The sequence below is a fragment of the Sorex fumeus genome, unplaced genomic scaffold (genome assembly GCF_029834395.1).
Source record: "Sorex fumeus unplaced genomic scaffold, SorFum_2.1 ptg000072l, whole genome shotgun sequence".
NCBI classification, from domain to species: domain Eukaryota; kingdom Metazoa; phylum Chordata; class Mammalia; order Eulipotyphla; family Soricidae; genus Sorex; species Sorex fumeus.
The window spans coordinates 17,811,192-17,826,421 of record NW_026606129.1 but is presented as its reverse complement, the minus strand read 5'-3'; the positions used below and the strand labels follow the sequence as shown (position 1 = coordinate 17,826,421).

At 38.2% G+C, this 15,230-nt stretch overlaps 1 protein-coding gene across 4 annotated transcripts in view; it reads left to right on the top strand.

Annotated features, from left to right (window-relative positions):
* Positions 1 to 15,230, top strand: part of ANKRD28 (ankyrin repeat domain 28) — a 159,436-nt gene that overhangs the window by 38,437 nt on the left and 105,769 nt on the right. The window contains exon 2 of one of the 4 annotated variants that reach the window (XM_056129661.1): positions 2,223 to 2,295. The exons of 2 other annotated variants lie outside the window; for them this stretch is intronic. In XM_056129661.1, coding sequence (XP_055985636.1) covers positions 2,278 to 2,295 — 18 coding nt within the window. In that variant the 5' untranslated portion in view covers positions 2,223 to 2,277. Of the gene's footprint in view, positions 1 to 2,222; positions 2,296 to 15,230 lie in introns of those variants that run through there. One more of the 4 variants, XM_056129664.1, reaches the window with a different exon arrangement.

Here is a 15,230-nt window from a genome sequence, read left to right as displayed (position 1 = left end):
GTCCTGAGCTTGATTCTTAACACCCTTAATAATATTTTATAATTAATATACAACTTCTTGCCTACAAGTGTCATCTTTAATTTGAAACTTGTTAAAATACATGGGGAAGAGTAAGGAAAATAAGGAAATGTGTGTTAAATAAGGAAAAAGAAGTGCTCAGGTTACTTTTTTTTGTATTTGCTGCCACCAAATGGCAATTAATAATATTACTCTCTGCTGCAATAGAAGGTACACTGGAAGTAACTCTTTTTTTTTTTTTTTTTTGAAATAAATAGATTTTATTTGGAGGATTTTTTAGGGTGTGGAGGGGGAGAGAGTGAGAGAGTAACGTGCTCAAGAGAGAACACGGGCTTCTCCAAGGGTGGAGAGAGAACCCCTATACACATCCTAGCATTAGACAGAAAAGCATGAAAGTACACATCTCAAAAGCGGAGATGCGAGTGACACATGTGCTCAGCCCACATGTGCTCAGCCACGTGAGTGCAAGCAGCATATGAGCTCAGGCAGCATATGCACCTGTAACTCTTTTATTATTTCTGACAAAGGTTGATTTGTTCTTAAAGAGATTTCTTTGAGGAGAAGTGATGTATCAGTATGCTTAGGACTACAAATAGGCTTACTAGTGGAATGATTTCTGTCTTCTAACATACTGGAAAAACCTACTAGAATTTAGCGTTGATCACTGTGACAAAGGTAATAAAACTGATTATTCTTTCAAACAAGAAATGTGATTGTTAGTATACTTTCATACAGGGAACTTGGTCACGGTCATGGTCCTCCCGTTGTTCATCGATTTGCTTGAGTGGGCCCAGTAACGTCTCCATTGGAGACTTTGTTCTTACTGTGTTTGGCATATCGAGTACGTCACGGGTAGCTTGCCAGGCTCTGCCGTGCAGGAGAGATTCTCTTCGGTAGCTTGCCGGGCTCTCCGAGAGGAGGAATCGAACGCGGGTCGGCCATGTTGGCTGCATGCAAGGCAAACGCCCTACCACTGTGCTATCGCTCTAATTCTACCATTTGTTCTTTCAAAGTAATTGCGTCTGATAGGGTTCTAGAGTATTTTAGGCCTAATTTTATTTGAAATGGATCTTTCACTAAAAGTAACTGTTGGAATAAGAGCCTGGAAAAATTATTTTATTAAAGAAATAGAACTAGTTCAAATGGTCAATGTTAGGAAATTGTTGAATACTATATTACTTTTTTGTTTTGGCACCACACTGGGTGGTGCTCAGGGGCTATCCTCGTGCTTGGAGGTTGCTCCTGGTGGTGCTTCTGGGAAAGGCTATGTAACTTTTGAATTTAAAATTACTCATTGAAAGTGTTACAGAGGAACCGAGTAAAGTTCCACATTATTATGTGCAATGAAATAGGAGCTAGTTACTAAACAGTATATGTTATGTACTCTCAATTTTCAAGACCACATATATATAGTCTTTGGGGCATTATGATGACTTCATAAGTTTGTATTTATAAAATGAATCTTTTAATTATTCAGATATATGGATTAAATGTTTCATTTTTATTTTATTTCATTTCATTTAAAGTAACATTCTCATGGAGAAGTAGTTATGATATTATAGTGAATATTTGTGAATAGTCCTTTTTTTTAACATTGAGGCTGCACATTACTAGAAATTTTAAGAATTAAGCTGTGCTTTTTGCGTCTTATCCGAAAATCCAATAAAGATTGATTCATATATTAAAAAAACCACTAAGAGCTGTTACATAAACTAGTACACGCTCGCTCTCTCTCCCCCTCCCTCTCTCCTTCCTTCCTTCCTCCTTTTCTTCCTCCCTTCTCCTTACTTCTTTCCTTTTTTTTTTAAGTATGATGGGGCACATGGCTCCCATGAAGTACTCAGGGATCCCTGGGCTTACTCCTGGTGATGATATTTGGCTAACTGAGCCCAACAGTTCAGTTTTCAGGCTTGGCATTGATGGGGGCTAGTAGAGCCACCACACCTGGTGAGCTGGCTTGGGGGAAAACATGTTGGGATTCAAAATCTTGTTCTAGTGCAGGCCAGGCATGTACTTCTGTCTGCTGAGCTGTCTTCCTAGCCTGTTTTCTTAGTGGGAGATAAAACACATTTTGAATTAGTTAGATTTTGTGTATGATCTAATAATTCAGGGTTTTGTTGTAGAAACTATTATTTTTTAACAAAGTCCTTCATATCGAAGGTTCAGTGTGTTCTTGCTTTTGATTTTGCTATTTTCTGCCACAGGCCTGAGATTGGAATTGAAACAATACAACTACTGCTTCCATCAGAGGGAAATAGTATGGAATTTTCTATTATGGTATGTTATTTTCCTTAGTCTCTCTGCAGCAATATAGGTAGCTCTTGTAGTTGGTTAGCTGTTACATGCCTCCTTATAACTTTTACCTAGTTTTTATACATAATTGCATATTAATGGATATTTGTTATCAGCCAGAATTCTTGTGGCAGACATTGTTTATAATTGTGGGCCCTGTGTTTCTGGCAAATTTAGTTTAGCAACTTAATAATTCAAGCAGATTTTTAGTGGAGGTTTTAAAATCTTAAGTTATCTATCTTATAGCTCAAAAGAAGAAAATATTAAATAGTTAAGAATAATGGCACTGCATTGTTCTGTTTTCTGAAAAACTAATAAACTGTTGCATGTTGCCATCCTTTTGTCTAGCTGTATCACTTTGCTCATAGGCTACACAAGCTTGATGTTTGTGATATACACTAAAAATAAGCCATTCATTCAGTAATCATGGGAAACTTCATTTGTAAGTTTGACTTATGTGTTTTTAGTGAAAATAGCTCAAAGTCTCATAAAACATAAAGCTGCTAGAGCTTTGATAAAAATGATATAAGCTCTTGGCATTATCTGTTAGGCTTACTTGAAATTCAAACATTGAAAGATTTTTGTAGAAAAGAAACTTAGGTAAGTAATTGACTTTTTTTTTTAACCATTACTGAGCTGCTATAATTTGCTTTATTTTTGGTTTGGGGCCACACCCTGTGGTGCACAGGGCTTATCCTGGCTCTGCACTTAGTAGTTACTCCTGGGATGGCTCAAGGGACCATATGGGGACCAGGGATCAAATCTGGGTCAGCCACATACAAGGGAAACACCATACCTGCTGTCCTCTGTCTCCAGCTCCTAGCCTACAGCACAGGTCTACCTACTATACTTTTAAAGAATATATTATGCTGTCTTGGGCTGGAGTGAAAGCACAGTGGGCAGAGGCTCCTCCTTTCATGCAGATGACCTGGATTCCATCCCTAGTGTCCCATTTGCCGCTTCGAACCCTAAAGGACACACTGGCCCTGCCAGGTGTGGCCCCTAAACCAAAATCAACTTTCAAAAATTTGTTTTTAATTTTATGCTCTCAAATAGTAATACTACTTGAAGTTAAGTATAGAGTTGTAGTTTTATTTTATTATTTATTTATTTGATTTTTGTGGTCACACCTGTCGATGCTCAGGGGTTACTCCTTGCTCTGCACTCAGAAATTAGTCCTGGCAGTGCTCGGGGGACCATATGGGATGCTTGGAATCGAACCCCGGTTGACCGCGTGCAAGGCAAACACCCTACCTGCTGTGCTATAGCTCCAGCCCCGAGTTGTAGTTTTAAAAACCAGAAAATTGCTGTAATTGGGGTTTGTCATAAGTTATTAAATGTAACAGTTTTTTGGGGTAAGGGGCGGGCTTTCATGTGAAACTGTGTTACTTGGGAACCTGAGTTACTTGGAAACTGGGCTTAGTGTTATTGACTTTGACAGTTCAGTGCCTGGGACCAAGCAAATAATGCTTGGGCTAGGGCCCCACGCACTGATGCTTGGAGTGGGGGTGGTGGCATGTGGTACCAGGGAATGGACAGTCTTTGACAGCAGTCAACACCAGCCTGAACTCCTACACCCCCATCCCCAAGTTTCTTTCTCTGATTTTCTTTTGTAGGAAAGGAAATGACACCAAAACCGTTAAGTTGGAAGCTGAAATTTTGTATCCATCTGTATCCTGGTGCTGTGTGGGGGTACATATTAGGAAAATCATGATTGTGATTCTCAAATAGGAAAAATATGATCACACTCAAGATTCATATTCTCTTTAGACATCCTGAACTTTGTAATGAATTAAGTAATTATGAATCCTCACTTGACTTTTCAGGATTAGTCTATTGAAACATTACTAAAAGAAAAAAGAATCAGTAAGTAGGGTTAGGCATGTAGCTCAGCTGTAGAGCATTTGCCTTGCATCTTGGAGCATGTGTTTGATGCCTGGCACACCCCTACCCCCTCCTCCAGAAGTAAATCTGTAGGATGATGTCATATGCTACTTGTAATGTCTTGCCGACTACACTGGAAATCCACCCTCACCCTTATGCCTATTTTTCTGCTTTATAAATAATTTCCTAACCTCTAGTACAATAAAAACTTGGTTGAATCTTGAAATAATCTAATTCTGGTTTTAATGAAACATGGGGATAATAGGCAAGACACAAAGCAAAATCTAAGCAAAAAAAAAAAAACCCAACAAACCTAGCTGGTAATTTTAAGACACCATTGGGAAAATGATAACAAGTAGCAATGATAATACTTTATAGTTCATTTATTTTTTCTTCTCTTGATAAAGCATGTCACATAAAATGCAGCATTACAGATTTTGAGACTTGAACCTTCTCTAAGTTGTAATTATCATCTTTTACCACTGGATGGTGCTTGTGCATTGGTTATGGGAAATGTTCAAACTGACGATTCAAAATTCAAAAAGATCAATGAAATTAGTGATAGTTGATCATATAGTTTGCAAATTGAAATAAGTGAAAAACCATTGATTTCATAGATAATGCAGTTTAAATATTTATAAACAATAAATCTGTATGAAATAGAAACTACTTGAACATCTTTTATCTCCTTCAGTCATAATCTTAGAAACATTTTGAATATTCTTATTTTAAGGTATTAATTTAAATGGCACCTAAATTAAATGGCTTATTAATTTGCATTATAACAAAAATACAGAAGGACTGGAGAGATGACCACTGAACAGGTGGAGGGAGGGAACGTTTTAGTATGTGGGAAGCCCACACTTGAATCCTGTACTGCCTGATCTTTCAGTACCCTGGGAGTAGCCCTGAGCATTTTCTGTTCCTGAGGCCCCCAAAACCCCCAAATACAGATAGGATTCAGGGATGTGATTTGGTGGTACCACACCTGTTTTGCATGTGTGAATCTGAGCATTCTTGGCTTAGTGTGAGCACTTCTGCACGTGTGATTCCGAGTACTGCAGCCAAATATGTGTGACCCCTGATAAAGCAACCTGGTGTGCAAGCAGTATGACAGTGTGTGACCTTGACAATGATGGTAACAGCAAATGGGAGAAAGGAACAGGAAGGGGAAAATACAGATATTTCAGGCAGAGAGAGACTTGAGCATCACCCCGAGGATTTGAATTTGTGACCATATATTTGTTTGCGATAGCACAGAGGTAGAGAGTTTGCCTTGCACGCAACTGGACCAGCCGAGCTGGGTTTGATTCCTCTGCCCCTTTCAGAGAGCCCAGCAAACTACCAAGAGTATCTTGCCCGCATGGCAAAGCCTGGCAAGCTACCCATGACGTATTCGATATGCCAAACACAGTAACAACAAGTCTCACAGTGGAGACGTTACTCAAGCAAATCCATGAACAACGGGAGGACAGTGACAGTGACATTTGTTTGCAGGGCAAGCCCTCTGAGCTTTTGTGTTGTTGTAGTTTACTTGAAATTGTAAAAGATTGTTGAAATCTCAATAAAAGAAAATATTCACCTGTTCCAAAATATTCTCTTGTTTTTTAAAGAATAGCAAAACAAGTGTAAACCCTGGAATATTAGTACCTCTGAATCCATTTATCTGCACCTTCCTCCTCCTTATCCTGTCATTCTTTTTTGTTATTGCTAGGATTTTTTGTATAAAAACAGTTATGTATATATAAAAACAAATGAGCTTTATTAAAAGTTACATGTTTATATGAACGATGTGTCTTGAATAATACATATCTTAAATTTTTACCATTTATTTGATAACTTCTAAGTTAGGAATTTAGAGGAGCTTTCACAGATTTAAGGTCTCCACAACTCTGGATATGCATTTGTTACCCCTCTGTTATGTACATTTGCAGCTGTTGGATTATATGTCTTTGACTATAGAGGTTTGTTTCTTAGTAGAGTTGTGACCTAGATAGTATTCAAGGTTAGGTCCTAACTCATTACTTATTGGATTGTGAACTTAAGTCATTTAACCTTAGGCTTACTTTTCTCCTCCCCTCCCCATATTAGTGAATTGTTTAGCACTTGAGAAATAACAAGGAGTAATATTACTAAAATAATAGTAATAATGAACATATGAAGAAAATAACAAATTACCCATAATCCTCCCACTGAAATAATGCTGATTTTAAAAAAATCTTCTGATTTTTATTATCGGTTCCACATTTTGAGTATTGTTTTATATTTTCAGAAATTCTTGCCTCCTATTCCTTTGCTATGGCTGTTGCTTTGATCCACAGTTGATTGTGTGATCTACACTTCAGTTGTGGTCTATGGCGGGTTAGGATGGGAAGTGTGTCACACAATGCTTGAGCAGGAAATAGGGCATCTCATACAAGACCCAGTGGGTACTCTTGGTGATACTTAACATGTCTGTTGGACTTGATATTTCGGTGCTCAGGCTGGCACACCAAGACTGGTCAAGTCCAGAGACTTGGGATCTCCCGATGGTGCTAGCTATGCAATGTTAGGGATCGTTAGGGATCCAGGTCAGGATCTATAAGCAAAGGATCTATAAGCAAAGTATGTGCTCCAGTGCTTTTAGCTATCCCTCTGGCTTCCCAAGGTCTTTTACATTTCATATATATCATTATACTTGACGGAATTTAGATATGCCATGTTGTTTCATGTAGTTCTGCTATACTGTATCTAGAATGCTCCCTTACTACTAGCTTTTCCATTTTGACTAAACAGACAACAGAGGATATTCTTTTACTTACTAATTCTCCTCCTTTTGTTCATCGATTTGCTCGAGCGGGCCCCGTAACATCTCCATTTTGAGACTTGTTACTGTGTTTGGCATATTGAATATGTCACGGGTATCTTGCCAGGCTTTGGCATGCGGGCGAGATTCTCTTGGTAGCTTGCTGGGCTCTCCGAGAAGGGCGGAGGAATCGAACCCGGCTCGACCGGCCAGTCGCATGCAAGGCAAATGCCCTACACCACTGTGCTATCAGAGAATCAAAATTCACCATATCAGAAATATACAAATAGGAATAATTTTTATTTCTGGAATCTTAATTTTGAAAGAAACAAAGTTAGTTGATTTTTGGTTCTCACTAATACAAAACTCCCATTTGCTACCTTAACTACTAGTTTAACCTTTCTTAGGTATGTGATGTGAAGAGACAGACTTTGAAGATAGATTGACCTGGGTAAAGATCTAGTTCTCTCTACTTACGAAGACGTGATTTTCCATATATAACTTATTCAGACCAAATTTTAGTTTGTAAGATCAAGATTAAAAAACTATTTTGTAGGCATGTTATCAATGTAGAACATAAAGTTCTGAGAACTGTTGTAATTCTTCAGATTACCTGGAATGATTGGAAAACTGAAACATATTTCTACCTTCTTCATTATTTTGCTTATTTTGAATCATGTTTGGTAGTGTTCAGGGGCCTGGTCTGTTGCTTTGGGGTCCGTGTGCCGGATCATCAACTCTGGCCTCCACTATGGCCCTTTGAGCTATTTCCCTGGTCATTTATTGTTCATTGGTGATGATTTTTAAAAGTATACAATTAAAAAAACCTTCAGTGTTAGTACTTAAGATATTTTAAAGTCATTATACTCCCACTAACTCACTTTGAGATAAACCGCTGTCAGTGTCTGTCATACATAGGACATGTTTTTTAGATCCTTCTAATGTGTTCTAGCTGTGATTGGACTTAGGTTTAGTAATTTCCTTGCTTTTCAAGTTGGGGAAAGGTGAGATGACTAGGAAATTATTTTGAGGTAAAACTGGTCACATTAAGGTATATTGTTCCCCGTGATGTATTCGATATGCCAAACACAGTAACAACAAGTCTCATGATGGAGACGTTACTGGGCCCGCTCAAGCAAATCGATGAACAACGGGAGGACAGTGACCGTGACCGTGACATATTCTGACAGTGTTTCCTAAAGTCGGTGATAGTAGTAACCGTATGTAACAGTGGATTGGGGAGGGCTACTTTTCCCTTTGTTTACTTAAAGAAGGTAGATTTTAGTGAGATACTGATAGCATATATATAATGGTCCTGAAAGGGAGGTGGTAGCAGATAAGTTTGGGAGCCTCTGTAAATCACTGTTTTGTTTTCCCCACACCTTATTTAAGCATCGTGGTTTACAAAGTTTACAATGATTTGTTATAGGCATTTGGCATTCCAACACCAATCCCATCACCATTGTCACTTTTCTGCCACCGTTGTCTCCATTTTCCCAACCACCCCTCAAGCCTGCTCCCCTTGGCAGCCCACAGTAATTTACTTTGTATTGCTTGTTAACCTTAAATGACTAACAGAATGATCAAAAAGTATTCCTGTGAAGAATATTAATGAAAAATGTTGTGTCTCATCATGCAGATATTAATCCTTGTCTGAGGGATTACTAAGATGTTATAAGTTAAGTTTCTGTGTTAAAGTTTTTGTTAGTCAAGATTGCTTGGGTTTTTCATTACACTTCATCAAACCTGGTGTGTTACTACTGGATTGTCAGTGTTATTCAGTTAGGAGGTGTCAAATGGCTGTGAATGTTGCCACACACTCCAGGAAATCCAGAATTTTTAACTGGTCAGTTCAGCTGGAGTTAAAAATTTTTAACTGCTGAGTTTTCATGGCAGTTGAACTGGTTTGTGGGCATAACTGCCCACAGCTTCTGGAAGTACAGGGAAGTGGGGAAGAGGTAGCCTTTCCTAGTTCCTAAGAGGCAGCCTTTCCTAGTTCCTAAGAGGCATGGCGCTTTCAGCCACAAGGACCCATGTACCTGAGGTTTCAGCAGGGTTATGTTCATTGTGAGGCTCAGTAGTTCTGAGATGATAGAGCCCAGTCTGGGCCATGATAGGCAGCTTTGGGGTGTGGAAATGAGTGGCTGCCAGGGCTTTGGTTGAATGCTGGATGAGTCCCCTCTGAGGGTGCCCCAGGTGTCTCCACCTGGTACAGGTGTCTGAGAAGGTTTTGCAACTAGTTGATCTGTTTTAAGATTTATTTATGAGTTTCTGGAACAAGGCTGGTAAAGATAAGCTTACATGGCAACAGAGGTGGTTTGTGGTCACAATTGCTGTTTTAATGGTATTTATAAGATGACATTCCTGTGCTTTAAGATTAATTACTAATTACTGATTTTTTTCCCTTCTAAAAATAAACCTCAAGGCCCATCAAAGTATTACAGAGTATTAATGATTGTTATTAATTCGTGATAGTGGGAAAAATCCTAACTAAAAGGCCAAGCTTTAAGTTTTCTACTTAATACAGAGCATATTGATTACCTCTTTGCCTGATTCCTTTCTTAAAGGCCTCCAGGTTTAGATATCTTCCCTTCTCCTACATGGTCTCCTACATGACTTGCAGACATCCCTAATAGCAGAAATGAACTATGATAATCTTATTCTATCTAGAAGTGATTTGTTTAGGAACGTACATATGGACTAAGTCTGTTCTTAAAGTCAAGTTTCTTTGTCGACCTTTCCTAGAAAGGGAGGTAGCCACAGAAGGAAACTCCCCTTTTGCTGAACAATGACATGAATCTTACAGATAGCTTAAATAAAGTAGGACGGGTATCTTATGATGAAGTGAGTTATTCTTTTTCAGGTGTCTTTTGATGAAATGTTATTCTTTTTCCTCTTTTCCTTTTATTTGGAGGCAGAAGGGCTTACCTTGCTGTGCTCACATGTTTTCCCTGGCATGGTACTCAGGGGGTCATCTGTAGTGTCAGGGATCTAAGTGGATTACAAATGCCTCAACGCCTGTCCAGTCCCTTTAGTTAAGGTCGATGCTATTGGTGACAGAATAGCTGGACAGAGTGTAGGTTCCTTTATGATGTCATCATTGCCTAACTGAATCATTCATCTTGAAGCCAACTTTTGTTTGGGTGTAACATGATGTTTTAGTTTATAATAGGCCCGATTTTAAAGAACAGACTTACTGGATAGTCTGTTATGCAGAGAATTGCACGTTTTATAGAATGTCCAGTATAATGTACTGAGGTTCCTCATAATTAAATTAGAATTTTATTGAGGCCAAATGTTTCATATGTATTCTTTAATGTTAACAATCTGATTACAAGCAAAATAGAAAAAAATTTCTGATAGTATTTTTAATTACCCAGACAGTTAAGGATGAAACATTTATCAATTCTGACAGGAGTCCTTTTTCTTTTCTTTTTCCTTTTTTTTTTTAAAGAAGTTCAAAATTGATTATATCTCAGAATTTTTACATTAAGGAAACATTATAAGCATAGCTTTTTTTAAAAAAGCATTATATGTAAACACAGTTTTCTTGTCAAAACCATAAAAATCTTAAAAATCCCATACCTGTGGAGAGAGATAGTACAAGCACGTAAGGTGCTTGCCTTTGCATGTCGCTGATCCAGGGCACCAAACATGGTTCCCTGAGTACAGCGAGGAGTAAACCTTGAGCACAGCCAGGTGTCGTCCCGAACCAAAAAAATACATATAATTACATACTTGACATACATAAGAAATTCTCTTTCATTCTTTCACCAGTGGAAACTGGTATATAAAAATTTAGATAATACAGTATAATGAAAGGAACTGAAGACTATGAAGAATGTTCTGAACTATGAGTCATCACTTGATTTTAAAATAGTTCCATTCAATATTTTTATCTCCACCCTTCTGTGGTTTAGAAAGACATGACTCATTTTATTTACTGTTTCCCAAACATTGGCTACTTTGAAATGGAAGTGGTGTATACAGTCCCAATTTGTGTGTAAAATAACTAGTGTATACTTCAGCTACTGATCTTACTGCACTTGTGGGAATTCCTTGAGTACCTCCTGTAATCATTGTTTATAAAGAAAAACATTGGGTTACCATAGCAACCGATCTTCAAATCGAAAAAAACTCCCTTCAGTTTTAAAGTACAGAAACTTTATACAACATTTACTTTGGTTTCACCAAGTTGTAGAAACCAGAATGAATTGCAGATCTTTCCTCAATCTTTTTTCAAGAACTGAAAATGCAGAAAAATATAGTTTGCTAAAATATAAAGTTTGTATTCTGTTGATTTGTAATATTGGACCTAAGGTGTCTTTGTGTTTGCTTAAGTATTATTAATTATGCAAATAATAACATTCTATTTTAGAGAATACTTACTCTGGATCTTGTAAGACATGTCATTTGACAGAGATGTACTAGTTAGCTTAAGTTGCTGCAAATTTTTTATAATAAAAGACAACTAGTATTTTGAAATCACAAATAAGGGACAAAACCCCCTTTGATTTATTCTGAACTTTGTGATAAATACTTTTGCTTAATTTCAAACCATTTCTCAGGGTAATTACACTGTGAGTAAAAATTTATTTTTTTGTCTTTTTGGTTCACATCTCAGGGGTTAACCCTTCCTCTGCACTCAGAAATTACTCCTGGCATACATGGGGAATGATATGGGATGCTTGGGTTTTGAACCCTGGTCGGCCATGAGCAAGGCAAATGCACTACCTGCTGTACTATCACTCCAGCCAATGAATAAAATGTTTAGAAATATTAAATATAACAATCATTTTTCCCTTCAATTTTGGCATATTGGGTATATTTTGTAAAATTACCTGTGTTGGGGAGCACCAAATAAAGGGTGTTGGGAAGATCCGACCAGGATGGGAGATGCATGCTGAAAGTAGACTATAGACCAAACATGAATGCCTCTCAGTTCCTCTTTTGCAAACCACAGCACCCAAAAGGAGAGAGAGAACAAAAGGGAGTGCCCTGCCACAGAGGCAGAGTGGGATGGGGGGTGGTGGGTGGGAGGGATACTGGGATTAGTGGTGGTAGAGAATGGGCACTGGTGGAGAGATGGGTACTCAATCATTGTATAACTGAAACCCAAGCACAAAAATTTGTAGGTCTACAACTGTACCTCAAGATGTTTCACTAATGAAAATTTTTTTTAAAAAAAGAGGGGAGATGCGGGCGACACGTGCTCAGCCAAATGGGCGCAAGCAGCACATGGGCTCGGACAGCATATGCACCTAAATTTTTAAAAATTTTAATGTAAGCAAAAACTACAGCTGTTGGTATATAATTCTAGTATTGGAATTTATTAGATAACAAAGCTCCAATATTAAAATCAGTAAGTTAAAACTACCTGTGTTATGTTTTGTCTTGTTAAAGCTTTCTGCATTTTTGCATTTTCAAGAAATAAATGAATCTGGAGATAGCTCATGGCAGTAACTCCTCCTGTCATGTAAACCTGAGACTAGTGATGCCGAGTTCAGTTCTAGGAACATCCCCTACATGCTTGAATTCCAATGGTTCTGCTCAGCTGTTTGGGACCCCAAAACCACAAGAAAATGTACAGTCAGTGGTGCACTAAAACCAGTTGTGCAAACACCAGAAGTAGAGTTTGCATTCCCTGACCAGTACAGCCAACTGTGTAGTCACCACAGCAGTGTGTGCAGCATTTGATCATCACAACAATAGCATCAACAAAAGGGAAGGGAAGGAAAATTAAAAATCTAAAGTATCTAATAACATTTGGTTAGTCTGAAATTATACCTTTGATATATTTGCATAAAATTTAATTTTACTTATATGTTTACTTGAAAATTAATTTTGTGCTTACTCCTATTCATTGTCACCAGTTTATGCTTTTGGTGTTTGAATTATTATTTTATATTTTTTTAAGTTTATTTATTTTTGCTTTTTGGGTCACATACAGGCTCATACACTCAGGAATCACTCCTGGTGGTGCTCGGGGGACCATATGGGATGCTGGGAATCGAACCTGGGTCAGCTACGTGCAAGGCAAATGCTCTACCCATTGTGCTGTTGCTCCAGCCCGTTTAAATGATTATTATGCTTTAAATAGTTTAGCATTTGAAAGAGTTAATTTATTTTTATTTACGTACTATGATCACGTTACAGTTAATGTAATGTTTTAGGAGTACAGTGTTACCTGTATTATGCCCATCACCAGAGTGCCAATGTCATCTCTGTCATTGTCTCTAGGTCTCATCTCACCCTACTCTTCTCACTGCTCAAACTTGGCAAACTCTCAGGGTTTTTTTAATCAGTTACCATCATTTACTTCTTTACCATGCTTCTCTATATTTCACATATGAGTGTGACTATTTGTGTTCCCTTTGTCTCACTTTCTTGGCAAGATGCCCCGTAATTCTATCTACATTGCAGCATACTGCAGGATACCGTTTTTTTCTTAAGAGCAGAGTATTTCATTGTGCACATGCATATCACAGTTTCCTTTTCCACAGTTTCCTCTTCTGTGTGTTAGGAACTTGGGTTTGTCCGGATCTTATCTGTGAACAGCAGAGAAAGCAGATCTTAAATGATGAAACACAATTAGTTTGCTAATGAGTGCACAAAGAATGTGAGTAGCTATGTATGGTATTCATTTACACACTAGCATTAAAAGATTATGGCGAACACATAGGGTTTTTGTTTTGGGACTTTGAATTTCAAAGTCATAGGCATTGTTTAATTCTGTGATCAACTGAAAGTTTTGTGAACAAGGTAAAGATTAATCCAGTCATCTAGGAAAATGAATTTGGTAGTCATAACCTGTGATATTTGGAATGGACTAATAGTGAGGAGCTGGTTAGGAAAGTTGTGAAATAGACTAAGGAGGAAGCAGGGTCTTATCAGGGTAGTGACAGTAAGAATGAAATGAACCCACCAGCCCTGCTCTATTCATTCATGACTAAATTTTGGAGGGCATGCCAGCTAAACAGCTGAAATTCATGGGCATACTAATCCTCCCAGCTGAAAACTCTAGAGTGCCCTTGGGAGGGGTCCAACCATGTGCCTGCCCTACCAAAGCCCTGGCAGCTGTACCCACAACCCACTGCTGTGGCCATGCCAAGGGTTCAACTCCACTGCTTCACTATTCTCTGCAGAGACAACAAAATTTCAGGTATCCTGGTGTCCCAGTTGAGAACTCTGAGGTCTTCTGGAAGTGGGGCAGGAAGCCTTCCCCAACCTTCGTACTTACAGAAGCCCCAGTAGCCATGTCCAGCTCCCACAGCAACCACCAATTCTGCTCATTTTCCTGGACCATAGATCCTGAAGTTTCTGGACTGTACAGCTGCATATGCGGCCACATGACACTTCCTAGTTCCTCAACACAGATATTCCAGTAGGACCACATCAAATTAGAATGGAAAGTAACATCAAAGTCTAAACTCAATGAAAACAATAAAACAGAAGGCTCAAAAGCTTAGTAAACCCTTAGACAAGGACTTAACCCTGTAATGAGATACAAAAATTTTCCCATGAAACATTGATTTTTAAAAATTTTAACAATTTTAATATTGGAGCTTTGATATCTAATCAATTTCAGCTCTAGAATTGTATCAGTAGTTGTGGCTTTTGTCTACATTAAAAATAATTATAAAAAGAATGGAATGAAAGTAGTAATTAACTCATTAATAGATTTTCATACTGTTGACTATGTATAGGCAGGTATATAATCTCCAATTTCAAGGAGCTTTCAGGTGAATGAGTGATGTCTATAAATTCTGAAATACTGATACTACATATATATATTGATACTACATATATATACTGATACTACATATAAATAGAGATACTACAGCAAGGATATGCCAAGGAAAATGCAGACTAAGGGAGTAGACTTTCAAGAATAGAGAATGATATTACCTAAGGAGTAGCACTGCACTGCACTGTCCTTCTGTTGTTCATCGATTTGCTCTAGCAGGCCCAGTAACATTGTGAGACTTGTTGTTACTGTGTTCGGGATATCGAATACGTCATGGGTAGCTTGCCAGGCTTTGCCATGCGGGCAAGATACTTTCTAAATAATTTATAGAGAACTGAAATGATTGTATTGAGCTTTGTGACATAGTAGATATTGCACTGTTGTCCCATCGTTCATCGATTTGCTCAAGCGGGCACCAGTAATGTCTCCATTGTGAGACTTGTTACTGTTTTTGGCATATCGAATATGCCATGGGGAGCTTGCCAGGCTCTGCTGTGTGTGCGG